We start from the raw sequence: 25,993 nt of genomic DNA on the forward strand, positions 1-25,993 counted from the left end.
GCCTTCTTCTAACTCTAACAAGTGATGGCGTGAAGCCTGGTGCCCCTTGGGTACCAGTGAGAAGCACCCCTTCCCTGGCCCCTTCCCCCGACTCCTTGCAAGGAGGGATCCTGATGCCCAGGACAGGGCAGGGGCTTGCCAAGGTCACGCCCACACCAGGGCAACACAGGGCTGGGACCCAGCCTCTGGCAGCCGGGCCGGAGCAGCCCACAGGCGGAGACCCACTTGGGCTGCCCCTCAGGGGACCACTCAGGCGTAGTCCCACTCAGGGGGGGGGGTGCCTCCCTTTCCTAATAAGCATGTTTCAGAACGTGGAACAAGTCTGGAAATGAACCTGAAACAGAATCAACCACATTAACAACCTTTCACCCCTTATGGTCTATACAGCATCTTTAGCACTTCTGGCCAGGAACCTGCCCCAGTCGTCCAGTGTGGGGCTTACTAGCCCTTCTTTTTAGGTAGGGAAACAGAGCTTGGAACAGGTGAGCAGCTCCCCCAAAGTGGCTCATGTCTTCAGCCAGCAGAGCAGCCAGCAGGACCCCGGCCTCCCGATGCCCAGCCACAGCGCTGCTTCTACCCCGCCACTCCTGCAAGGACGTCACTGTAAGCCCTCCAGCTGGCAGTGACAGATATTCATGCCAATGCCCACCGCTCCTGCCCCTGTCCCCCACCCCAGGAGCAGGTGGAAGTGAAAGGAGAGGCCCCGGGCAGCAGGGAGGAGAGGGAGGAGCTCTCGTCACCTACAGGTCACTCTGCAAAGCACGGTGCAGTCACAGTGGCAGAAGCAGAAACAGTGGAGGGTCCACTCCCTGCTGACCATTACGAGCAGGGCTCTGCAGCACAATGCAAGAGGCGCCTCTCCCATCCTGGCCACTTACCTGTCCTTCCTCAGCGCCTGGCTGGTGCAGTGGTAACTGATATGTTGTCCCAGCCGCCCACGGGCTTCACCATGTCAATCTTTAATGAAGTTCCCAGCTAACCTATCAGCACGCTCCTGTCCACCTGATTCCAGCAAGCTCCAAGGCCCCGAGGGCTTTCTGGGCCTGTAGGCTCACCACAGGCCGCCCACGGTGGCTCTCCTCATGCCTGTGGCTGATGGGATGGGACAAGTGACCAGGAAGTGAGTGCTAGGCACCAGGTGGCTTCGAGCCTGCTCTCCTGCCCTCTGCAGGCCTCCTGGCCCTGGGCTTCCTTTGCTCACCATCACATCTGCTCTTTCCTAACCCATTTCAGTCACTCCCACTTTCCTTTTCAGCCCAACCAGCTGCCTGCACAAGATCACCCCTCCCGCATACCTGGGGGCCATCCTGCCCTACTCTCCTGGGCCCACCACTGGGCAGCACAACCCTATGCCCAGCCAGGCCACAGGCCTCAGTGCTGTCAGGCCTGTATCTTCTGCATGGCAGGCTGGTCCACATGCCCCTGACTGGCCAAGTCCTGGTCCTGGCAGAGCTGGTCTCTGCTGTGGCTGGTCCCCCGAGCCTGTGCGCACCGGTTAGAGAGGAAGAGGCGCGGCTCTCCCCGCTCCTCCTGGGCCAGGAGTGTGTGGTGCCCCCTGGTTGCCTGGGAAATGCATACTTTGGGACTGAGGCCTCCTAAATGCCTACCGCCTGGCCTAGTCTCCTAAAAGCCCTGCTGGCCTCCTCTGCTTGGAGCTCGGGGACTAGAGGACTGAGCCGAGTGCTGGTCTCTCAGGCACTCTTCGCCCTTCCTCGCAGCGCCAGCTGAAAGCCCACGCCAGGCCTGAGCCCATGCTCAAACCTCACCTACCTCCTCCCACATGTGCCCCTGCGAGTGGCACCAGGTCCCTGTGCTGTTGTGTGGTTTGCTTCCTCTCTTTGTACCACTCTTTCTCTTCTCCAACTGGCACACCTGGATCTACCCTTTAGGACCCGGATCAGGTGTGCGCGGCGTGGGGCTCTCCAGGGGTCCTCACCTCGGCCTGCCTCTGTGTCTCTGCTCTAGGCTCCCCCAGGCCTTGTCCTTTCCTTGTCTGGCATATGACACCCTCGATGGACAAGTCCCTCTTGTCCACCTGGCTGTGCGCTCCATGAACACAGGGCCCACATCCTATTCACCCTTGTGAGCTGGTGCAAAGCCCAGAAGAGCTGCTCAGTAATCATCCACTGCCACCATGCTAGGCCCTGGGGACCAGGGTGGGTGTGAGCTGCTCTCCTCAGAGAGGAGACGGCAGCAGGAGAAGACATAGCCGCGGAGGGAAAGAACTGGAGAGGCATGTGAGGCCTCAGGGGCCGGCTCTCAGGGAGGTGGTATTTAAGCAGAGACCCAGTGGGGGAGGGAGGGCAAGTGAGGTATTTGGAGGAAAGGCCCTGCTAGGCAGAAGGGACACTAAGTGTATGGTCCCTGAGTCAGGAGCTTGCTTGGCACGTTTGGGGAAGGTGAGGAGCCCAGGGGACTGCAATGGGGTGGGTGAGGTAATATGGGGAGGAAGCCAGCATAGAAGGACAGCCAGGGGCCAGACAGGGTGCCATGCCTGTCATCCCAGCTACTTGGAGGCTGAGGCAGAGGGATCGCAAGTTGTTTTTTTGTTTTTGAAAGGATTCCCATTTTTAATTTTTTTGTACCAGGAATTGAACTCCAGGGGCGCTGAACCACTGAGCCACATCCCCAGCCTATTTTGTATTTTATTTAGAGACAGGGTCTCACTGAGTTGCTCAGTGCCTTGCTTAGTAGCTGAAGCTGGCTTTGAACTCAAGGAGGATTGCAAGTTTGGGACAAGCCTGGGCAACTTAGGGAGACCCTGGCTCAAAAAATGAAATAAGTTAAACAAATAAGTAAATAAATACCTAGTTGGGATGTAGCTCGGTGGCAGAGCACTTGCCTAGCATGTGCGGGGTCCTGCCTTCAATCCCAGGACCACACATACACACAAAATGGAAGCAAGCTGGCCAGCACAGGTGGGGCCCCGTGGGCTTATGGATGTGGATTCATTCTGAGTGAGACTGGAGCTGTGGGAGCTCCAAGCAAGGACTGGCGGCAGGGGCAGGCTCTGGGCAGCAGGTAGAGCGCACGGCGGCTGCAAGCACCCACTGGTCTGTGGAGGCAGGCAGGCCTCCTGCCCACACCTGTTCACTTTTCCTACCAGCAGCACTTGGTTTCTGGGCCTGGGGACAGTTACTTACTGACGTATTTGAGCTGCTCTCCTGCTACATGAGCTAACGTTGACAGAAGACTACCCGTGAAATTTTTTCTTTTACCCTTCCTCCCTCCCTCCTTCCTTCTCTTCCTTCTTTCTTTCAATTCAGGGCATCAAAAATTACCCAGGCTGGCTCTGAACTTGCAATCCTCCTGCCTCAGTTTCCTGAGTAGCTGGGATTACAGGTGAGCACCACTCAGGAAATTATCATTCTTACGAAAGACACTATATACTACGTGAGAAAACAGAAAATGACCATTAGCAGATTCTTCACTGACTTTAAGACATGGGCATTTGCTTCTAAATATGGGCAACAGTCAAGGAGGGCTATGGCTTGGATGTGCAGGCTGGCAGCCTGGTCCTGGAATGGGAACCAGGAGACCTGGGCTCTAGGCCACCTGGGGGCTCTTATTAGAGTGACCTCCGGCAAGTTGCTTAGCTGCTGTGAGCCTCCTAAAGTCCCCTGACAATCTCGGGGATGCTGTGAAAACCCAAGGAGCCTGGGCCTCACAAAGGGCACGGAGAGTCGCGACTCAGCCCCGAGGTGTCACTCCAGAGATGCGCTGGGGGTGGGAGCGCAGGACCATGTCTTGGGACCAGGGTCTCCAGGAACAACACGGCCTGCCTTCTCATGTGCTTCCCAGAGTACAGGCCACACCCCAGCCATCTTATCATGGCAGCTTCGAGGAGGTTGAGATGACCACATGAAAGATGAAGAAACCAAGGCCCTTCCAGCCTTTACAGCCGCTCCACGTGACAGCCAGGAATGGCATGGTCACCTGCCTACAGCCTGTGCTCCGTCTTTCAATCACTTGTGCTGGCCACAGGTGGCGGGCCCTAGCTGGCTCTCACCGACCCTCCCGCTGGTGTGGCCATGCTCTGCAATGGCCCTGACTGGGCGTGGGAGTCCAGGCTGTACCTATGGAAGTCGTTTTGCGAAGCCTGGAGGCAATCTTGCCATTGGGGTCAGGGAGATAACCCTGGGGCTGGCAGAAGGAGAAGGATGTCAACTGCAGTCGAGTGGACAGCCTCCTAAAGGTGATAGTGGCTGTGGTGGAATGCTCAGAATTCAGGCCCCACAAGGGACATGTCACACTGTCAAGTGCAGAGGGAACCTTACACAAGCGGCACAACCAGGGCAGGTAGGAGCACCGCTGCCCCAAGGCATAGATGCTCCGCAGACCTTGATTTGAACACAGACTGCCCATATCTGCGCATTCGGCCACGCTGCTGGTCAGACCTCACCGAGGGCCCTAGCCCCCCAGGCCAGGCTGCTGCCCTCAGAGCTCTCCCAGCTGCTCTTTGCAGGGGCTGAGGTAACCTGTGCAGGAGTTTTAAAGAGGGACTTCAGATCGTTAAAATAACTTTCAGTGAGAAAGAACTTTTACACACGGTCTCCTACTGTCCTCAGGACACCCCTGTGACCCATTCTAAGATGGAGAAACGCCTGCCCCAGGGCACATCCTCAGCATGCTCGTGCCAGAACCCAGACAGTCCAAGGCCGCACAGGACGCTCCTGCAGCACGCACCTCAGGACGCGCGCGCGTTCCTCCAGGCAGCTGGCGGGAAGGTGGCCCTCGGTCTAGGGCGTTGCTTAGCAGGCCAAGGTGACGGGTGCGATGTCTGTGTGAGACAATTCCATTGGCCATGTCCCTCAATCACAGATAGCACCCCTCACCTTGAGCCCAGTTTCACAGGCGGTGCTGCTGCTGGTCAGGAACTTCCTCTTGGTCTGCAGAGCAGGGTGTGGGCAGGTGGCCTTGGGTCTGCAAGGTGCACAGGATATGGGAGGGACAGGCGGGTCCACTCCCTCACACTCCATCCCTGCTGGACATGGTTCTCTCCCTAGGACACGGGACACTGATGTGGGAAGCCAGCGGTGTGCTCATATCTGAGAAGGGTCCACATAGCAATGCTAAGGATGAGCAGAGGCCACCAGGACACAGGTCAGGGACCTGCCAGGGCAGGTGGAGCACTGCTGCCCCAAGGCAAGCAGAAGACTAAGACCAGACTCCGACTCACAGGCCAGCTTCTTCCCACTGACTCAGTAAGCTCGTGGAGGGCTGGACTTTCCCAGGGCAGGCGTCTTCCTTACCCAGAGGTCTTGGCCAAGCTGCTGCTACTGCTAGTTGTACCACTGGCCACACCACATCCCTTCACATCTGTGTTGTGCTGTGTGCCCCAGAACCTTCTGTACACATCATCTCTCTGCCTCTCCCACTTCACAGATGAGGAAACCGAGGCCCAGGAAAAGGTCCAGAGTCCCTACCACGTACCTAAGCAGCACAACCAGGCCTAGCCCCAGGTCTCCTCAGTGGGCACCACAGAGAAGGGCCGCTAGCTTGGTCAAGACTGGAGGACAATCAGCATTCCATGTCCTAGTAAGGACACTGAGGTGGCTGAGGGAGGTCACACAGCCAAGGAATGAAGGGGCCAGGACAAGGGCCTAGTCCAGGAGAATAGAACCTGGAGTCTCTGCCAGGGGCTGCTGAGTTCCAGAAGGTGGGAAGGCCAGGGCAGCTCAGGGCAGACCTCCTGGTCAGCTGTCTCTCTGTGCTGAGAGGCAGAGGGGATGAGACTGCACAAACCTGCCACCTACAGGACCAGCAGCGGGGGACACTGACACCAAAGAGGTGCCCGAAAGAAGCCCACTAAACATGGAGCAATGAATGTGCAGAGGCTGCGGGTGCTGGCCATGCTGCCTCACAGAGGGCAGCAACGTGGACTGGGTGTAGCTGGGCTCTCTGCAGCACATGGCCCTCCAAAGCCCTCGTTAAGGCCAGCAGCCCTCGCTTCACCTCCTGCCACCAGGGAGGCGGCTCCAGAGTCAACAACCCGAGATCCTGCCCACCCTCACATCTGCCTGTCAGCATAGCTCAGCAGGGGCTGGACTGCGTGCGGAAGGACCATGTTCCTTTTTCACGTCACTGTAGCAACTCAGTCCAGGAACCCTTTCTCTAGCAGGTGACCAGACTCCTGCTGAACGAAGACCGGTGGTGTTGCTGTTATTATTAGTATTTTTCAAGTCATAAGCAGCTAATCCTCAACACGATGGAGGCTTTGCAAGTCTCACAGATGCCCAGGAAAACATGTGGGTGAGGATGGAAGGGGCAGGCTTCGAGGGCTTGCTGGGAGCAGGGGACATCTTCCTGGGGAGAGTGTGGAGAACAGCAGATTCTCCAGGATGTCCACTAATGAACCTGAGGCCAGCTCACCAATCAGGAAGCAGGGCCCCTGAGCTAACTCAAGCTTCAGGACTGTGTTTTCCACATCAATAAACCAATCTGTCAAACATGGGGAAAGGAGCAGCCAGAGGCAGGCATCTGAGTGGCAAAGCAAAGGGATGGCTGAGGGTGTGGCAAGGAGAGGGAGACCTGAACGGCAGCCATCACGCACAGCAACGTCCTCTGGGCTGCCGGACGCTCAGGCAGCCAGGCCCTTCTCCCAGCCCAGCGCCTCCTGGAGTGGTCATGGCGGGTCTTGGAAGCTATGCTTATTGAGTAGCCATCATGTCAGGAAGGGGCTGAGCACTGCCTGAGTGTTCACCCTAGAGACGCGGTGCTGTTGCTACAGGGCCGGGGACGGGCACACAGACGTCGAGGAACTTTCTCAGCACAAGCGCACACACATACACACACAGCCACGTTCAGGAGTACGTGCATGCACACACATGCACATGCAGTGGCTGTCCGCAGGGCACCCAGCTCCAGGCTTGGAGGAACAGGGGGATGGCGTGCACATGACTCGTGTCCTCAGGAGCATATACTCATGCCCTTGACGCTCCGCAACTCAGGCTGGTGCTGTGGGTGTGCAGCGCTGTGATGGGTGCTGGGGTCTGACACTGCACAGGTCAGCCAGGCCCTGACATTACCAGGTGGCAGGAGAGGCAGGGAGGCCCAGGAGCAGGGGGAAGGGGCTTCATTCTGCCCTGGGCCGAGGCCAGGGCCACAGAAGTCTTTTGGGCCAGATACCCAGTGAGAGAAAAGTAAGCGCCCAAGCAAGAAGGACAAACAAGTGGACAGCCAGTCAAGGGAAGTGCAGGAGCCCAGGGACGTGTCAGGGCGAGGGGTGCCACGCTGGGGCCCAGGGCTGGGGATGCTGAGGAGCAGAGGAGGAAAGAAAGCATGCCAGGAGGGACCTCAGGAAGCCTGGCCCTGGCCCCTCCTAGACTCAGCTGGCTGTGTGGCCTCACCTCACCGCCTGCGTGGTGTTCACTGTGAACACGTAAGTAGGCACGCACATGTGCACACACAAGCGTGTGTCATCTGAAGGCTCCTGTGCACCTTCTAGGCACTGTTGGCAAGCTTCCTCTCTAAAAAAAAAAAAAAAGAAAAAAAAAAAACCCTGGGAATCTCAAGCTCCTTAGAATCCTGCCTCTTTGGCCCCTGTCATTTTTCACAGGAGGGCCATGGTGCCGGGATTGGTGGGCGCAGAGACTCTGGCTTGCACTGCCCTCCGAGGAGAGGAGAGGCGTGGCGGGGCTCCCAGACCCCTCTGAGCTTCAGGTGGTTCCAGATCTTTCAGCTCCTGGGCACCAGCCTCCGTGCTGTGCTGCAGGCTGTCCCTCTCAGAAGCCAGAGCCGGGGCAGCAAGACACCCCTCTGTGGCCTGCCAATATTTGCGTCCAGGTGCTGGACACTGAAGGAGCAAGAAGCTCCTCTAGTGGAAGGAGAGCAGGGCGTGACACTAGTGTCTTTCCTCTGTGGCCACGTGGACAAGCACAGGTAGCAATAAAGCTGCCTCCAAGTACATCAGACAGAGGACTTCGCCGCAGCATGGTGACAGAGGCACATTCATCCCCTGCCCTGAGCTGGGACATGCCACAGGATTCTGCTCTGCTCCGTTCATTGTCAAAGGAAATACAAGATCTGTTACTCACTGGAGGCTGTGCAGGCTCCGGAGTGGGCCACGGTGCAGAGGAGAGCGCAGGTGCAGGAGGTGGCTCTCCTCGCAGCGCCTGGTCAAGGCTGCCACTGAGATCTAGGGAAGCACCCACCTCACCAGTACACACCAGAGCAAACTGAAGAGCTGGGGCTGGGGCTCAGTGGCAGAGCGCTTGCCTAGCACATGTGAGGCACTGGGTCCACTCCTCAGCTCCTCATTAAAAAAAAAATAAAGATATGTGTCCATCTACAACTTAAAAAGAAGAAGAAGAAAGCAAACCAAAGCTTTCCGTTGTCTCATGTGTGCCAAGATTGATGGGAGTAGGATGCCTCATGCAAAGGCTGCAGGCAAGCTTCCCCCATGCTGCACAGAACTTAAACTATGTCATTCATTCTGGAAGGCACTTGGTAGAACATTGAAAGCGTATGTTGTCTGACTCGGAAACATGCCCTAGGACATAGTGGACCAGAAGAGGACAAGTGTGCAGAGACAAACAACTACAGGAATGCCCTCTGCATAGGAATGCCATCGTGATACACAGGGACAGCCAACGTGTTTGAAAGCAGAAAGTCCAGTCAGGGGCCGCGGTGCACAAGTGTAGTTCCTGCTCCTTGGGAGGCTAAGGCAGGAGGATTGCTTGGGCTTGGGTTTGAGGCCAGAGCTTGATGCCAGCCCGGGCAAGGTACTCTCAAGAAGGAAAAAAAACAAGAAGAAAGCCAAGGCTGCTAATGTCAGGTGCATCTCTGCGTGGCATTCCATGAGGCCCCTGGCTGCACGGAGGGTGGGGTCCCCATTCCTGGGCACAGAAAGACAGGCCCTGTTCCTCTACAGCACAGCACTCTGCCACCCTACACATGGGCTTCTGTGGACACTGAGAGTGTGTCCTCCAATTTAAGTCATTTCTGACACCAACTACCAGGGTCTGTGCAGACCCCAGGGTCACGGGCTTGGTCCCATAGGACTGGCCCCCATGAGACACTGATTCCAAGTAGTAGGTCCCCAGGCTGCTCTGGCAGGTGGGCTCTGACACCTCCTCAGGTTTGACAGTTTGCTATAACAACTCACATAACTCAAGGAGACCTCGAGTTACTAAAAGGGTGCAGGTGAATGGCCAGATGAGGAGGTCCAGAGAGTGAGGTCCAGAAGACCCCGAGAACAGGGCTTCTGACCCTAGAGTGGGGGTGCCTCATCCTCCGGGCCTGCAGAGGTGCTCATCACCTCAGAAGCTTTCTGGCCCCTCTGCTTGGGGTTTCTAAGGAGGTCCCTCAGGTAGGTGTGACTGATGACAAACTGGCACTGGGTGTTTGGCTCATCCCCAGCCCTTCTTCCTTCCTTGAGGCCGTGGGGTAGGGTGGGACATTCTAACTGTCACGGTTGGCTTCCTGAAGCAATCTAGGCTTCTAGCCACCAGCGCCTCACTAACTGACAAGACAATACCCTTTGGCTCCAGAAATTCCAAGGGTCTTAGAAGGTCCTGTGTCAGGAAGAGGGGGCTAAGACCAAACATCGTAACACAGGGTGCTTCCGTCACTCCTGCCGCCCAGGAACTTAGGTGGCTTTCTGTGCCAGGAGGTGGGCAGGGGCCCGACCTGTATCCCACCAGGTTTCAGCAGGTTGCAGGACAGTGTGGATAGACCGTGGGGAAACTGTGCTCTCCAATTTCAATCCTGGATCCAAATTCATATAATATTTTTTTTAAACATTTTTGATTGTGAATTATTAGCCCATGGACTAAGCTGAATATTTTACTTAGAGATCTGGATCTTCAAATATCCATGTAAATTTTACCCATGATTTGTCAAAGTAACAGCCAAAGAGGATCATACAGTGAGTAAACATCCCAGTGGACAGAAGGCCTGGGAGACACACCGTGTGGGCTGTGTGCTCAGAACAAAGACCGGCTCCCTCAGGGCCTATGGCTGAAGAGGGACCCTGCTCCTGGGAGGTGCTTTGTCCCTCAGGAAGTGAGGAAGAGCCTCCTGTCAGGCTCCTGGCAGCGCTGTGGCCACCCTGGCAGGGGTGGCGTTGGCAGTGCTGCAGGGGAACCAGCCTCTGTCCAGCCTAGATTCATGTGCACCAACCCACGATCCATCAGGCAGGAAGGGCCTGAAGAGTCCAAAGCTCCCTTTCAAAGATTTTGCCCGTCTAAGGCCCACAGAGAAGTGACGTGTCGCAGGTCGAGCCGTGAGTCGGTGCCGTCATTCAACAGCACGCAGAGGAGCAGTCTCCCCAGGCTCCCGGACCATGAGCTGACACTGAGAAGAGAAGGGACTGCAGGTGGGAGGGACCTGACCTGGGCGCTGGGCCTGGAAGGTGTGCTCCCACCAGCAGAGGGGGGAGCTTTCTGGAGCTGGATTCTGCACTTCAACAACTGACAACCAGGCAGGCCACTCGCCCTGAGGCCAGCGAGCGGTGGAACGCTGCCAGGAGCCAGGCTCACTGTCCCACAGGAGCCCTGGGCCTCGAGGTGAGGACTGCCAGGGGCCGTGGGCATGGCCCAGGAGCAGCAGCAGGAGGAGGAGCTGGGCGGCCTTCCCCTGACCACGGGGCCGCACAGGCACAGGGAAGCAGGGGATTTCAAACAAAGCCCTAACCATCTGTCCCGCTGAAGATTCTGGCAGGCACAGCCGTTTTGGATCCTAGGACCCCATCTGAATAAGTGGTCACAGCAGCTGGCCCGCCCACCCACTAGAAATGCAAGCCAAGCAGTAAGTGCTTCAGAGGCTAAGGAAGTTTGTCCTTATCCCAGGAAGGCCTGCGGCTGCTGGGCTGGCCTCCCCAGGCCGCTTGGTTGGTGGGAGCCTGTCCTCAAGAAGGGTGGGGAAGGGGCGCGTGGAGAAGTGTGCTGGCAGAAACAAAATCCAGGCTGCGGAGCGAAGGCCTCACTGTTACCACTGCCATCATCACCACCTCGCATTCCACGAGGCCAACAGGCCCCGAGTTCCACCCCAGCCTGTGCCCCAGCCATGCCTGTCACGCCTTGCCTTGTCACCCAGCACCCAGGAAAGCTGAGTCGCGTGGTCTGTTGTCATGCTCTGTAGAGTGGACCCGCTGTGGGGCCCAGGTGGCTGCCCCCATAGCTACAGGCCCGGAGCCAACGCCCACGAGGAGCTCAGGAGAGAGCTCCCTTGTCCCAGACGATCTCCAATGCCCATCTTTGTAGCAAAGGCCCAGGAAGCCAGAGACTGAGCCACTGAGACGTTCCTGAGTGCCCAGCTGCCTGGGACCCGTGGAGCCCTGAGGCTTCTCCCGTACTGCTGCCTTCTACGGGGAACTGAACCACCAGGGTCCTCGACGGCCATCTCTCTGGTCTGTTTCATTTTTACTGGATAAATTAGGTTCCCCAGGTTGGGCCTGAAGTTGAAGAACTCATTGCCATAGGAAGATAGATTTTGTGGTCACCAAGTAAAAATGTCAGAAAACCAGATCTTTCCAGGGTCAAATGTCTGAGTGTCTCTTCCATGTAAGAAGTTAAACAGCAGAAAAATTACTTCATTGTACCATTCCTATTCCAGAATAATGTTAGGCCTCCTGGCCAGCAGTGGGTTCACTGTGGAGAGGCAGAATGGAAGAAAGGAGAGCCCACGGAAGTGTGGCCAGGGCCCCGGCAGCACACTGGTGGTAAACCACATGGTCTAGAGAGTTGTGGGTTGGAGTTCCAGCTAATGCTGTGGCTGTGGCTACAGGATGTTCCTGCCCTCTCTGCACCTCAGCTTCCTAGTTTGGAGAACAACAGGGTGTTATCTGGGTGTCACCTGCAGCAGGCAGAGAGCACCAAATTCAAGACCTTGGTCCAGAGGCATCTGAGGAGTAGCCTTGGAAGGCTCGGGAGCCTGAGTGAGATTCCATGGTGCAGGCAGAGGCATGGAGTGGAGGCGGGCAGGCACCACCTGGCCCTGCACCCTCTCCATGACTCTGGAAAGTGGGACTCAAGACCTCATGTTATAAACAACTGTATGATCCCACACATCTGCACACTGTATGACCATATGAAGCCCCAAACACCACAAAGCTCTGCCAAGTGGAGGTGGACTTTGTACTGCCTCAGAACACTTCCCACCAGGTCAGGCAGTGGGTCCTGGGGTACACACTTGAAAAAGTCCATCAAGCTCTGTGCATCCCAACTGTTCTAAGGAGGCCACAACCAGCCGAAAGAGAATGGATACCACGACTCCTCAAGAAGATTTCCAGTCAGGCCACGGTCAACCAACCACATCCAACACCTAACTTGGCTCTGACCTGCCCCAGCAGAGGTTCATTCAACCCACAGCAGCACAGGAAGCCTGGGTTTTGCATCTGACTCACTACCTGACAAGGCTAAGTGACGTCCTCCTGGTGGGTCATGACCCTTACCTGGAAACAAGGGTGGGATTGCCTGATTTACTTATGATGCACTCAATTTAATAAAACAACTAGTAGTTTATTTAATTTAAGCACTTGCTTTGAAAGAAGAAGAATGTGACTAATTTAACCCCCCCCTTTTTTGATATGCAAATGTAGAGAAAATAGCTTCCACATCCCGGGGCAGGGAGGTAAGTTTAGATCAGGAACATGAAACTCACTCCACCACAAAGCTCAAGGCTCTTGGGTGAAAACAAGACAGTCTCATAAACATTTTTTTTTTTTTGGTGCCTACAATGCTTCAGGCCTGCACCCACCACTCAACACTGCTGTATCTGGGAAGCTCCTTCCGACACACCCCAAGTTCTAGGCAGAAAACCTGCACACCTCTGGGCCTGCTTCGGCAGGGGGCGAACTCTGTAAGCACCAGCTTCAAGAGCTACCCGAGGAGGCATGCCTGACTCGGCCTTCATTAAGCTATAAAACTCGCCAAGGGTTCAACTGGGCGCAGAGCTCCACCACATCAGCCCAGGCGATACCAAGCACCAGAAGCATCGCATCTCCCACTTCCCTCCTCAGTCCCGGTAGCAGCAGCAGCAGCAATAACGAAGGACACTAATGCCAATAGTACTAATTCTGAGTGATAAAATGTGCCAAGCGGCCTGCTAAGAGTTTACGAAGTAGCTCGTTTACAGGTAAAAACAACCCTATCTGTCCCGGTTTTACAGATAGGGACACGGAGGCACAGAATACCAAGTAAGTTGCCCTGGGATTCCTCAGAGAGCATGTGGCAGAACCAGACTCAGGTTCCTAACCACCAAGCTCGAGAGGGAGGACCCTAGCTGACTGCAGGCCCTGTCGAGGCTATCCCAACGTCCGGTGAGGCCTCAGCCTTCCCTCTGAAGCTACTGTCATGTGGCCAGGGAAAGCCACACACGGTCTCGCATCCTTGCTTTACCTTCCAGCTCTGCTCCGCCATCCATGCCAGGCCCTCACCTGTACTGTCCTGCAGGGGCGCAGGGCTGTTCTCGGTACAGGTCCCACCCTCCCAGTTTCCTTGCAGCCTCTTCCCTACCTGCCCCAGGCCCAGGCCTTCCTCAGCCCCTGTGCTGCAGCTCCTCTGCCTGGGACACCCACGCACACCTGTGTGGAGAAGTCCTGACCCTCACCACTCCAGCCTAGATGTCACCACTGCTGTTGAAGCCTCCCTCGGTGACCCACATGGGAAAAGTCACGCACTGCTGTTCGTCTGTTCCCCAAGTGTCCTGCATGTAGCCTTATTAGAGTACATACTGCAATTTCAGGTTTATGAACACCCGGAGAGGTACCTTGAGGGAGGAGTTCTTTTCTCTTCTGCCCCACCAGTTTCTTGCACTCAGTAAGTATTTAGCAAATGTTTGTTAAACATATGGATAATTGAATTCACGAATAAATTGTTGATTGTTCTCTCCCGTTCCTGCCAAAGATGTGCTCTAGAATATGGAAGTAGGATGGCCAACATAAGACAGATCTGGACATGCAGCTTTGGGAGCATGGAAGTACAAGCATGTATCTCACAGATGGCAAAAAGATACATGCACGTCTGTAATCCCAGGCTCGGGAAGCTGAGGCAGGAGGATGGCAAGTTCGAGGCCAGCCTCAGCAACTTACTGGGGCCTAAGCAACTTAGTGAGACTCTGTTTCAAAATAAAATATAAAAAGGGCTGAGGAGATGGCTCAGTGGGTTTAATCCCCAGCACCCCTCAAAATACCCTCTCATTCTTCCCTCTTTTACATAGTTGATATCTCTACACCTAGAGTCAGACCACAAGTTTCTCTGAGGACTCACGTGACGTCACTCCATGCAGCAGCAGCCCCAGGTACAGGAAGGACAAGAGGGGTCTCAGCACCAGGCTGAGGGCGAGCCCACTTACCTCCCTCCTGGGAATTCATGATGTTCAGGGCAAACAGCATGGCGTTGGAGAACGTGGTCGCCTCTTCCTTACTTGCAAAGTTCAAGCCGTAGACCTGGCGGGCATCGCGCCACTGGTGGAAGGTTGGCGTTGCCTGGTTGTACTTCAGCCCTTTCACGATGGAGTAGTTGATCACAACCTGGGGAGGAGGAGACGTGTTGTCAATGACACGGGGGTGACTGGAGGGAGCTGTAGGGTGCTAGGAGACTGTGTCCCCAAACCCAGGCACAGGAGAGGAGCTGAGTGGAGGAGCGTGACAGCATACGTCAGGCCAGGTCTGTAGCACAGGGAGAGCTGAGCAGCTCTGTTCCAAGAAACACTTAAGCTGTGCCGCCAGCCCCAGAGGCAGGCCTGGGTCCTCAGGCCCTGTCCTTCACGGTGCCAAGCAAGGTGGGCACTGCACCTCTCTGGGGCTGTTTCTCCAGTTACAAAGCAGGGATGATGACCTTAGCTTTGCTGTCCCTGTGGGGTTGGCCTGAGGATCACCCTGCACTGGGTATATTATCTATGCCTAATTTGTGTCTTCTAGACATGGAGTGCCTTACGGGCACTGTCTTCTATAATTCATATTTCTCCTCCCACAGCCCTCTGCCTACTGTCGGGTACTTAGAAAGCATTAATGAGTAATTAGTTTAAAGGAGAATTTTGAAATGTTACAAAGATACACAGCATTGCTAATGAATTTATTATTATTATTTTTGGTACTGGGGTTGAACTCAGGGGCACTCAAACACTGAGCCACATCCCCAGCCCTATTTTGTATTTTTCATTTATAGACATGGTCTCCCTGAGTTGCTTAGCACCTTCCTTTTGCTGAGGCTGGCTTTGAACTTGCGATCCTCCTGCCTCAGCCTCCCAAGCCCCTGGGATTATAGGCGTGTACCACTGCAACCAGCCTATGTTTCTTATTAATCAATCGACAAGCATCACTTGACTTCCAGGAGCAATGGCAGGGCCAGCAGGGAGAGACGCAAAGGAGACAGACAGAAGCCAGACCTGCGGGGCTAGCAGCAGGGATTCAACAGTGAACTGCCTGGTCCCTGAGCTTCTGCTCCTTAGACATTTGGAAGAGAAGTATCTCAAGTACTTCAGGACTCAGTGAAGGCCATGGAGGGTGGAAAGGCACTGCGGGCTGGAGCTGCCATCTGTCTCCTGACCCTGTAGCTCTGAGTCCCGTGGCCTAACACCATGGAACTTGCATCTCAGCTACTCTCCCAATGCAGGAGGATCGCAGTTCTAGGCCAGCCTGGGCAGCCCAGTGAGACCCATCTCAAAATAAAAAGGGCTAGGGATGTGGCTCTGTGGTACAGCACCCCTGGTTTGATCCCTAGTACCACACACACATAGACACACACACACACACACACACAATTACATATGTGAAGTCTTGCACAGGTGAGGGCACACAGTGGGCTGTTATAATCAAGGTCCCTATAAATCAAGAATGCAGGCAGAGTCTAGATGAGTCAGGACAGCCACCATCGGGCACCTGACAGCCGGGTTTTGCTTTAGGAGTGGTGTGAGATGCTTCTCGGATCTGGTGAGGCTTTGAGCTCCAGGTCCTATGACTGAACTTGTCAACTGCTCTCTGCACCGAGCCCCCGCAGGACGGTGAGCTCAGGAAGAGGTCTGAGGGGCCAAAGGGACATAGCTAAGGAGCCTTGGGCACCACGAGAACCCTGGCATGTCGCTCTCCTTACTGCTCCCACACTGCACTGCTGGGAAGGGAGACGTTGAGGACAGCCAGCGTGGGCAACGTCTGGATGGGTGCTCCTCCGTCTTGGCCAGGTGGGAGGTGGGCTTGGTCTTCCTGAGCAAGCAGTGGGAGGGTGGGAGAGCACATACACTAAGCCAGCCCAGGAATGCAGTTGTCACACTCGTTACATACTGACGACAGATGTTTCCAGCAATGTTTGTGCCGGGCTCCTGCCTGGCTCTCTAGTGGTGCTCTTTGCACCAGGAGTACAGATTCACGTGTCTACACTGCTGAGCCAACAGGATGGAGCCGGGTGACAGTGCAGTTCTGGGTCAGCAGGAGGCCCCCTGCAGTACATGCATCAAAGATCTGCAAAGTGAAGGTAGCTGCAAGAGCTCTTAAGGTCAGGGACACCTTGACGGAATAGTGGCCAGGGTGTGGGTGGGAGAGCTGGCTCCCTGAGTCTGGGTTGAACTCCATGCTCAGCTTTCTGTTTTTATATCTCTTCAGTGGACATTAGCAACAGGAGCTGGGCACAGGAAACTGTGGGAGAAGTTCTAGAAACTACAGTATAGGAAGAACGTTGAGCGATAACAAAGGAAGTCTAAAGAAGAGTCTCCCAGGCATTGTGACGGCTGCCTCCAGCTAGTGGAAGGGAGGCTGTGGGAAGTGAGGCCTAGCCTCCTAGGGTGTGACTTCTCTGGCTGGCTACCTTCTTAGTGGGGAGAACTGGGAGGAGGTTGGTGCCCCCCCAGAATACGGAGGAATCACTGAAAGGAGTTCACTAGGATTATGAATTCAATCCTCTCTTTTTGTACCTGGGAGGTTGAGGCTGGGCAGAATGGGTGACTGTGCCTGGTTGTAGGTAAGCGATCGGGAGGACTGGACCGGAAGGTGGACCTGCAGCCTGGGACAGGGAGCGGCCTCCAGCACCAGTAGGATGGATAGACACTTCTTCCAATAATCTCCTCTGGTCTTACCCTGACCTCAGGAGACTTGCAGGCTGGATCTGGCTGCAGGACGGACATTCAGGGGACTAGATTGGGAGGGGCCATGGTGCCTTCCTCGGGGACACATGCTGGCCTCTGACTCCAAGCTCTCAGGCCAGCCATTGTCGTTGGATCTGTACATGGAGACTACAGGCTCCCTACCAGTGCTTCCAGCTGCCAAAGACCCACATCCCAAATCCTCAAGTGCTTTGGAGACAGTTAATGTACTGGGGACGAGGAAAGCAAAGGGTTTTCAAAGGGTTTGGGTTAAGATCCTGGTTTTACTGCTTTTCAATTCAGTAACTCTGGACACGGTGTGTCAGTCTCCTCGTATATCAATGAAGTGCTCTCATAAACAACACTCCCTGGGTACCCTCGAGAACATGCATTTCTACAGTTAGGGTTAGGGGACATCCCTAGGAGCAGAACCCCTAGAAGGCAATGGCCATTTTAAAACTTATTTTGACTTTTTGAAAATACAATTCTAAACGTCTCTAAAGAAGGATAGTCCAATGCAGTGTGTTTTGGATACACATGTCGGTGACACACACCCATGTCACTTGACCGTCTGTAAGGAGGAAAGGTCCTGTGTGTCCAAGGGCCAGACAGACCTGATGGCTGGCTCCTCCATCTCAGTACCCGCCTGGTGCTCCCACTGCTCTGCTGACTCTGCTTGGAATGTCGTGGGACCTTGCTGGACACTGCACTGGGGCAGGTCCACGTTTGGTTATTGCAGTTTCATTGAATGTCCCTCTCCAGACACTGCCCTGCAGAGATAACCACATTTCTGACTTATGTCACCTTCAGTAACTTTGCCTGTTCTTGAACTTCATAGAAATGGATTTGTATGGTGCATATTCTTTTGTTTTTGACTTCTTTCACTCCACACAATGTCTGAGGTCCATCCATGTTATCACCTATATCAGCATTTGAATTTTTTTTTTAAGTACCAAGGTCTGAACACAGGGATGGAACCACTGAGCTTTGTCCCCAGAGTTTTTATTTTATTTTGATACTAGATCTTGCTAAGTTTCTGAGGCTGACCTTGAACTTACGACCTCTTGCCTCAGCCTCCTGTGGCATTTAATTCTTTTTGATTGCTACATACATTCCATTTTGAACCACAAATAACTTTTCCATTTTCCTGCAGGTGGGCTCTTGGATAGTTTCCAGCTCTTAGTGTCATGAAGAAGACTGCTATGAATATTTCCAACCTGTCTTGTGGTGGACACAGGCACTCATTTCTCTTGCGTTTGTACCGGGGGGAGGGGTTATATGGCAGGTGTGTATTTACTTAATTTAAGTAGGTTCAATCAAATAATTTTCAAAGCAGCTGCTCCCCTCCCAGCAGCTCTACAGGGCCAGGTGCTCGGCCCTTGGCACTGCCTGTCTCCTTGGTCCTAGCTTCTTGGTGTGTGGGGTGCTGTCACTACAGTTTCCTCCCTCTGTCCCTTTGCTGGGATGGAACTCAGGGCCTCGCACGTGCGGGGCGCCCCCTCTACCGCTGAGCGATGCTCCCTCAGTGGAGTTTCCACCTGGACGCCCCTGCTGAGCGGCCAGAGGCGACCTTCACACGCACCCGCGTTTCTTCTGTCCTACTGCTCTCAAGAAATCCTCCTTCAGTTTTTTTTTTTTTGCTCAATTTTGAAAGAAATATCTGTCTCACTAATTCACAGGAGTTCTACATGTCCTCTCTGTCTCATTTAAACATACACATTGCGAGTGTCTTCTCCCCGCCTGTCGTTTACCTCTTAGTACAGTTTTTTTTTAAATGAAGAGAATGTCTCAATTTTAATGAAGTCCAACAATTTTTCTTCTACAGTCAATGTTTCTGGTGTCATATTCGAGAAGTTTGCCTTCTGCAACGTCATGCAGTTTCCCTGCATTTTGTTCCAAAATGCAAATCTTTAGTGCAAATCTGTCATTCATGCAAATCTAAAATGTAAATCTTTACTGATTGACTTGTCACCCTTTTGTGATGAGGTCTCACCATGTTGCCAGGCTAGTCTCCTACTCCTGGGCTCTGGCGGCTCCCGCCTTGCCCTGAGTGACAGGAACCGCAGAGTCAGCCTGTGCCAGCTTGCTGTTAATCCTTTTTAATTGGAGAATTGTGTCACGGGCCAGCACGCGGCCTGTTTTGGTCAATGTTTTGTGTGTACTTGAGAAGACCGTAGATTGTCGAGCTGTTGGCTGTAGTTTCTACGAATATAAATTAGGTCAAGTTTTCTATGCTTTTGCTAATTTCTACTGCCCACTGCTGTACAGCTCACTACTTGGAGGTATGATTAGATTCTTTCCATATGTTCCTGAATTGGTCTGTTTCTCGGAACCTGTAGATCAGCCCATTCTTGTTTTCTATATTTCGAACATATCGTACCAGATGCATAGAAATTTTGGGTTGCTCTAACTCTCCTTTCAATTGACCCTTTTATGATGAAAAAGGTCAGTCTTTCTCTTTAGTAATTCCTGTTGGCTTGGGATCTATTTTATGCTAGGTTAATCAACTTTTACACCAGCTTATTTTGGTTAAATGTTTATAAAGGTTATTTTTTCTACTATTTTACCTTTCCTCCTCTATCAGCTTTATTTTAAAATTCATTTTCTAAGACTTGGCAGGACTTATCTGGATGGGGCTGGGGTTTGGCTCATTGGTAGAGCACTCGCCTAGCGAGCTCAAGGCCCTGGGTTCAACCTGCAAAAAAAAAAAAAGACTCATCTGGATCCTTGTTGAAGATCAGCTTCTTTTAGAATGTTGCACTTCCTGAATAGGAGCCCATAATCAGAGTGCTTGCTTGGGTTTTATTTTGGGGGTGTGTAGGAGTAAGGGGGACTGCCTCTCCTAGTCTTTTCAAGGAAGCCCTGCAACTCTAAATGCTGTCTAATACGTTTCTGAAGCCTCTGAGTAAAATCAGTCAAGAGCTCTTTACAAAACAAGTTGTTGGTGGAGAACTGTCTTCTTGACCCTGTGTATTTACTTGCATTCTATCCATGGATAGAATGTTCTTCTCAGAATCTTATTGTAAGGCAGCTGACTGGCCTCAGGGGCTGGCAGCGCAACACTTCACATCTCCCAACAGTGTGTTTGTGTATTAGTCTGTTTTTCATTACTATTGTGAAATACCTGAGGGAGTCTAACTTTATAAAGAAAAGAGGTTTATTCATAACATAGTCTTGGAGGCTCACAGGGCCATATCTGGTAATAGCCTTCTTGCCAGCAAAGTCCCACGATGGTGTAGGGCATCCCATGGCAAGAGACAGGGAGCCTTTGAGTCATGGGGACTCTGCCCTGATGACCTTATCCAATCCTAGTCACCTCACCAAGGCCCCATCTCTAAACACCACTGTTGGATTAATTAATATCTCCTTCCTAAGGATGAAAATTAAATTCCAACCTGGGAACCCCTGGAGGACACCCAAACCTACAAACCATGCAGCGCATAAGCAGGCTCTTCCTCTGCCTGAGTCAGATCCTGTCTGTGAGAGTGTCCTGCTGGCTCTGGCTCTGGGCAGGTTTGAAAGGCGAGATTCCCCTCCACGCGCACCCTCGAGGTGTGGGAAGGTGCACAGCCTCCTTGTCAGGCCTCTCCAGGTGGAGGCGTTGCTGCTCCTTGGTTGCTGCACACTTCACCCAGCTTCCAGACCTGTCACAGGCAGATGCCCTTCCTTGGGGCCTAAAGTCGGTGGCACTCGGGTCGCCCCGACATTCAGAGTGGGGTCTGGGCATCTTTGAGTAGAGCAGGCCTGTGCCTCTCTTCTCTGGACTCCGCCTCAGCCAGGCCACTCTAACTTCCTTCACACTGCCCCATAACTCAGCCCGAGAACTCAGGACATGTTTGTGGCCCCACTCAGTGCTAACTAACCGTCCCCTAGTTTCCACTCTCCTGTGAGTAGGAAGAACAGGCAAGCAGCTTCTAGAGTGTTTGTGGGAAAACCTTCATGCCATAAAGGTTCACAACAAAGGAGAGGGCTTCCCGGACCACCTCATGTCGGGCCTCAAGGTGGGGATGCCCCTTGTAGCCACAGAAACCCAACAGGGCTGTTTTGTCATGGAGACCCATTCAACAGGCAGCACACTAAAAGCAGAACCCAAAAAGTTCCTGTTCTCCTTCCTAACTGCTAACGCTGTGCTTCTTTGGGCCACAGTTAGCAGCCCTTTGCTCCACTGGCCAGAGCTTGCCCTGCAGAGACTGCCCGAGTCCCTGCTTTAGCGGAGTTTCTCATGGCTGCTGAAAGCCCGCATCTGTGAGCTCCCAACTTACAGCTGGGGATGCAAAGTCGGCCTCCGAGGGGACAGGAGAGAGGGTAGGGCACACGTCAAGTCGAGGTGGTTAAGCCAATAGCCCACATCTGCAGGTCTCGACTTCAGTCTGCATCGTGTCACACAGGGCATGGGACACGGGAATCACCTTGCATTCACACAGTATTTACCAGGCGCACTCACAAAAGACTCATCTGATTGGCCCATGATGTACCATCAGGGAGAGAAATAGTCCCATTCTCCACACATCTCGATACTCTTTCCAAAGTAAGGTGTAAGACTGCTAAACCAACAATTGGAACAGCTGCCTTCCATATGTTTATGAAGCACAGGGTAACCGTGCTCTGTATTTTTCAAAGCTTTTTCAATCTACTATTCTATTCTAATCACACAATGACACGGTGAAGAAGGCAGGGTGAAATCATTATCTGCTCATGAAAGTCAGGGGAGTCTGCCTAGGGCCTCATTGGCTGGAGTGCAAGGCTGCAGAGGCAGAATGTGAACCCAGAGCCTCTGGTTCCAAATATTGACCTTTTGCTTTCTGGTCTCTTCCCTGGGGGTGAGGAGTTGGGGCCACTCACTCAGGCCGGGGCCACTCACCTGCTGGTCCTGCAGCTTGACTCCGACGACCCTGAAGCTGTTGCTGGCAGTGTTGTGGTAGATGTTGATGCGGCTGAATCCCTGCTGGCCAGGCTTGATGGGCACCCACTTCTTACTGGTGTCGTCGTAGACCATCACGGAGGCCCGGGCTTGGCAGATGCTCTGTTCACTGCAGAACAAGAAAGACCCGACGCGTCAGCCTCACTCTAGTGGATGGGCGCTGGCTCTGCCTTTTTCTGGAACTGAGGCTACTTGCCATAGGCCTTCTAACTGCCAAACTTGTAGCTGTGTGTGGAAGGGCTGCCCTGGAGGTGATAAGTCCCATTCTTTAAAGACCACACGGAGTGAACAGCAGGTTCTGAGCCTAAACTACGAATAGGTGGGAAAAGATGCCCAGCTTTGCTTTCGGGGAAAAGGCGCCAGAACCTCTTGAGAGGAATTACTATTACAACTTGCCAGTCACCTATAGTATTCTAGGTACTGCACTAAACAAGCCAACGCACTGAAGCACCTCCACTTGACAACTTCAACAGTAGCTACCTATTACCCCTGTTTTTCAAAGAAAAGAGGGGCTCAGAGGCCGAGGGAGACGTATAAGTCCACACAGGTGTTCAGTGATGAATTTGGGATTTCCAACCAGTTCTGTCTGACCCTAGAGCACAGAACACGGAGAATTCTTTGCAACATCCAATGTGATGGGATAGCATTAGAGATACCATGAAGACAATGAAGGGGTTGGGTAATCTAAAGAGTGGGTGACAAATCAAAACAGGCAGGTGGCTATGCTTCCCTTTGCTGAAGGCATTACCTACAAGGCCACCTCTTCTGTCCAGAGTGATCTGGAAATCCAGGGAAGAAGCAGAAGCAGCCCCTGCAGGGAACATGCTAACACTAAAATTAGGACACAAAAATGCTCTTCCCTTCAGAGCCCCCGGCTCCTCACTACCAACAGCCCAAGGTCTTGAATGCAGTTCCAGCCTCACGCACAACAGGATCCCCAAATTCAAGATGTGTGAAAGGTAGGCCAAGGACAGCAGGAAGTAGCAATTGTCAGAAATGCCACACAAAGACAACGAGGCCTGTAAGGAAACCTGGAGCCCCAGGACTTGGGAGCAGTAACGGGAGGAAAGCAGGACAATGATAATGGCGGTGAGACGGTGGTCAAGAAATAAGCCCCATCCCGTCCCCTTCCTAATCATATTTAAGAAGGCAGGAAACCAAAACATTTGGGAAAGATCTCTCCCCCTAACCCTGTAGCTACTGGGTAACAAAAGTAAAGTTTTAAAAAATAGATTGGTCTTCAGCGACTTGGAACCTGTTGGGTTGGATGCTAAGTGTCCCAGAGGACTGGGCTTCCTGGGACCTGCTCCGTTGCTCAGATTGCGGATGATGGGGAGTACAGATTTTTATGATCTTAACACCACCTCTGGGCATCCAACTAACTCTGTGTGCGCTTGATGGGCTCCACCCTGCTGGCTCCTCACTGGGGTCTGGGGCAGCTGTCAATCCCCTGGGCAGGCCTGTGCTGGGGTTGGTGTGGCTGGCAGCGATGCTGGGACAGAGCAGCCAGGGTTTTGGTCTGTGGTGAGCCACATCCTTTTCCATGACTCATCCTTCATCCCGCCAACACTAAAGGGACAGCACCTACGTTTCTGTGCCTCGAGCTTGGAATACTCTACCCTCTGAGAGAGCTTGGTTAGGAGGAGCTGCCACCTGGCAGTTAAGTCTCTGGGCATGAGGTCTAGTAGAAATCAGAGCAAACCATCATGCACGCTGTCACTCAGACCTGGATGAGTCTCCCAACACAAACTACCTGTGAGCCGAGTTATGGGATCAGCTCTGTCACTTACTGCCATTGATACACCCTGGTGCTCAAGGGGATTGGGGGAAGAGGGGATATTTTCCAGATACTTCTCAGGGACTGGAGCCACCCTGAGATGCAGCAAGGTATCAGCCAACAAAACATGCCTGCATCGTTGTGGTGATCTGGGCTGGATCCCAGCTGCACTGCTTCTGATGTGAACCAAAGCCCGGTGATGACTGGGGGCGGGGGAACTGTGTGATAGGGTGATGCCTCTGAGGGTCCCTGTGGGCTGTCGTGGAAGTGGCTTTGACCTCCTTCAGGAGAACCTGTCATGGGAGCAGAGCCGACCTATGGTCCCTGGTGTGTACATCAAGGCCGTGTGTTCCCCAGGCCCCTCCAGCTACTGACCAACATGGCAGGGGGACCATGCTGGCCCGTGCTTGCCCAACATGGTGTGGGGGCAGCCCATGAGCCTGGATTTTCTCAGGGCTGTTCTGTGGTCTGAGAGGGCTCTGCTCTCCCTCCTGCCCTCTTCCTTCACAGACCTCACCCCGGATCCCCCTTGACACTCTGCTGCCTACTCCTGCCCCCTCCACCCTCCACCAGGCTTTCCCAGAAAATCCTCTACACACCAACTATCTGCACAGCCTTGGCACTGCTTCTTGCACACACTGTGACGGCGCAGGCCCCATGAGGCCAGGCGCATGTCTGCCTCGTTCTCTGTTGTGCATAGCTGGTGCTTAATAAATGCTCACTGGAGACTCAGTGCTGAGAAGGACCCTAGATGATCTAAGGCTGTTGATGACCGGTGACACCAAGCCTGTGAGCAACGGGGACAGACTGCTCTCCCCAGCAGCCCCTGCTGTCACATGGCCTTGGTTTAGAGCATCTTCCTAGCCTGAGTGACACTCTGCTCGCTGCTCTGCAGAGTTGCAGAGGGTGTTCTGCTGCACAACTGAAGGAATGCCTTGGCTCCTCCGTGACCATCCCCACGACGCTGCCGGTCCCTTCGCCATCCCTGTGACTCTTCTCTGTCAAGTGCCTCACGTGGCATGTTCTTCTCTAGGGTCTGGGTCCTAAAGCTGGTGTGGCATTTGGGCCTTGGTCTGACAAGCACAGAGACTGGTGAGTGAAGAACGAGAGGGGAAGGCCAGCCCTGCCCCCGGGAGCTCCCAGCCGGCAGGGCAGGGAGCCAAGGCATCTTCCTGCAGAAAGCGCTGTGTGGGCTTCACGAGGGAGACAATCCAGGAAGCAGATGTGGGACTCTAGGTGGAGGAGACAGGCAGCCTGGGCAGGGTACCACGTGGCACGCAGAGCCGCAGGCCCCTGTGGGGGTGAAGCGTACCCGGGGTCCTCCCATACCTTTCAGGGTGTTAGGAGCAGAGACGATGGAAATGGAGTGTTGTACTGGGCTGCCACCTCCTAGGTGCTCAAATAGCAGTGACTGTTTTAGTTATTGCAATTATAGCCACAGGTTCCTTTTTTTTTCCTGTTGTTTTTAACGCTTTAGGTTCAAATTAAACTTGTGGTTAACCAAAACCCCCGGGTGCCCCCATCTGATGAGTGTTGTCTGTTTCTGCTTATTTCATGGCCACTAACAGATCTGAACACAAGGGAAGGCACATTTATTCCACTCGCGTCTGTCTTGCTAGCTTGGGCTTGTTACCCCTCTAGTTTTTGTTTTGGTTTGGTGACTCGTAGTGGCTATCCAGCCCGAGGCTGCCTGGGCTCTGTGGCTCCAAGTACCTCCCCTAGTGAAACCCAAACTGCAGTGCACGTCTTCTGCAGCATCGTGGCACACGCGAAAAGAGTGAGCTGCTTTTTGAAAGCACATATGTACAAAGTTCTCTTTACTAAATAAAAGGCTACTTCCTTGTCCTTCCCAATGGGACCATGTCCCTAGGACTTTGTGGCCCTGGCCACGGTGCCCGCCTTCCTCGGCTCTGCAAAGGAGAGCAAGGCTGCTGCTCCCAGGACTCGATCTCCCACAGGACGCTCCTACGTAAGCAAACAACAAGTGGTCGGGTGCTGGGACCTCTCCAGTACCTCTCCAGGGTGTTGTCAGTGGGGCGGAAGGTGGATGGATTCCCTCAGAAGCTCACGGGCTGCTCAGAGTGGCAGGCCTAACTGATTCTCCTCTCAGGAGAAGACTCTAGAACAGCAGCCCGACTCCCTCCCCACAACGGGCTTTGGCACAGGTGTCTGTGGGCCTGCCGCTTCCCTGCAGCAGCGGGAGACAGATCCAGCGGTCAGCTGCACTCTGTCCACTCGGAGGAGAAATGCTGTGTGACTGTGGGCCTGGCTTCCTCATC

General features: G+C 53.8%; 1 protein-coding gene across 2 annotated transcripts in view; it reads right to left on the reverse strand.

The window, feature by feature from the left end:
• Evl (Enah/Vasp-like) overlaps positions 1–25,993 on the reverse strand; it is a 61,831-nt gene that overhangs the window by 24,126 nt on the left and 11,712 nt on the right. For both annotated transcript variants that reach the window (XM_026415123.2, XM_026415120.2), the window contains exons 2-3: positions 21,878–22,046; positions 14,296–14,473 (exon numbers count right to left, since the gene is read on the reverse strand). In XM_026415123.2, the coding sequence (XP_026270908.1) occupies positions 14,296–14,473; positions 21,878–22,046 (347 nt within the window). The remainder of the gene's footprint in view (positions 1–14,295; positions 14,474–21,877; positions 22,047–25,993) is intronic.

The sequence above is a fragment of the Urocitellus parryii genome, chromosome 6 (genome assembly GCF_045843805.1).
Source record: "Urocitellus parryii isolate mUroPar1 chromosome 6, mUroPar1.hap1, whole genome shotgun sequence".
In the NCBI taxonomy this organism is placed as follows: Eukaryota; Metazoa; Chordata; class Mammalia; order Rodentia; family Sciuridae; genus Urocitellus; species Urocitellus parryii.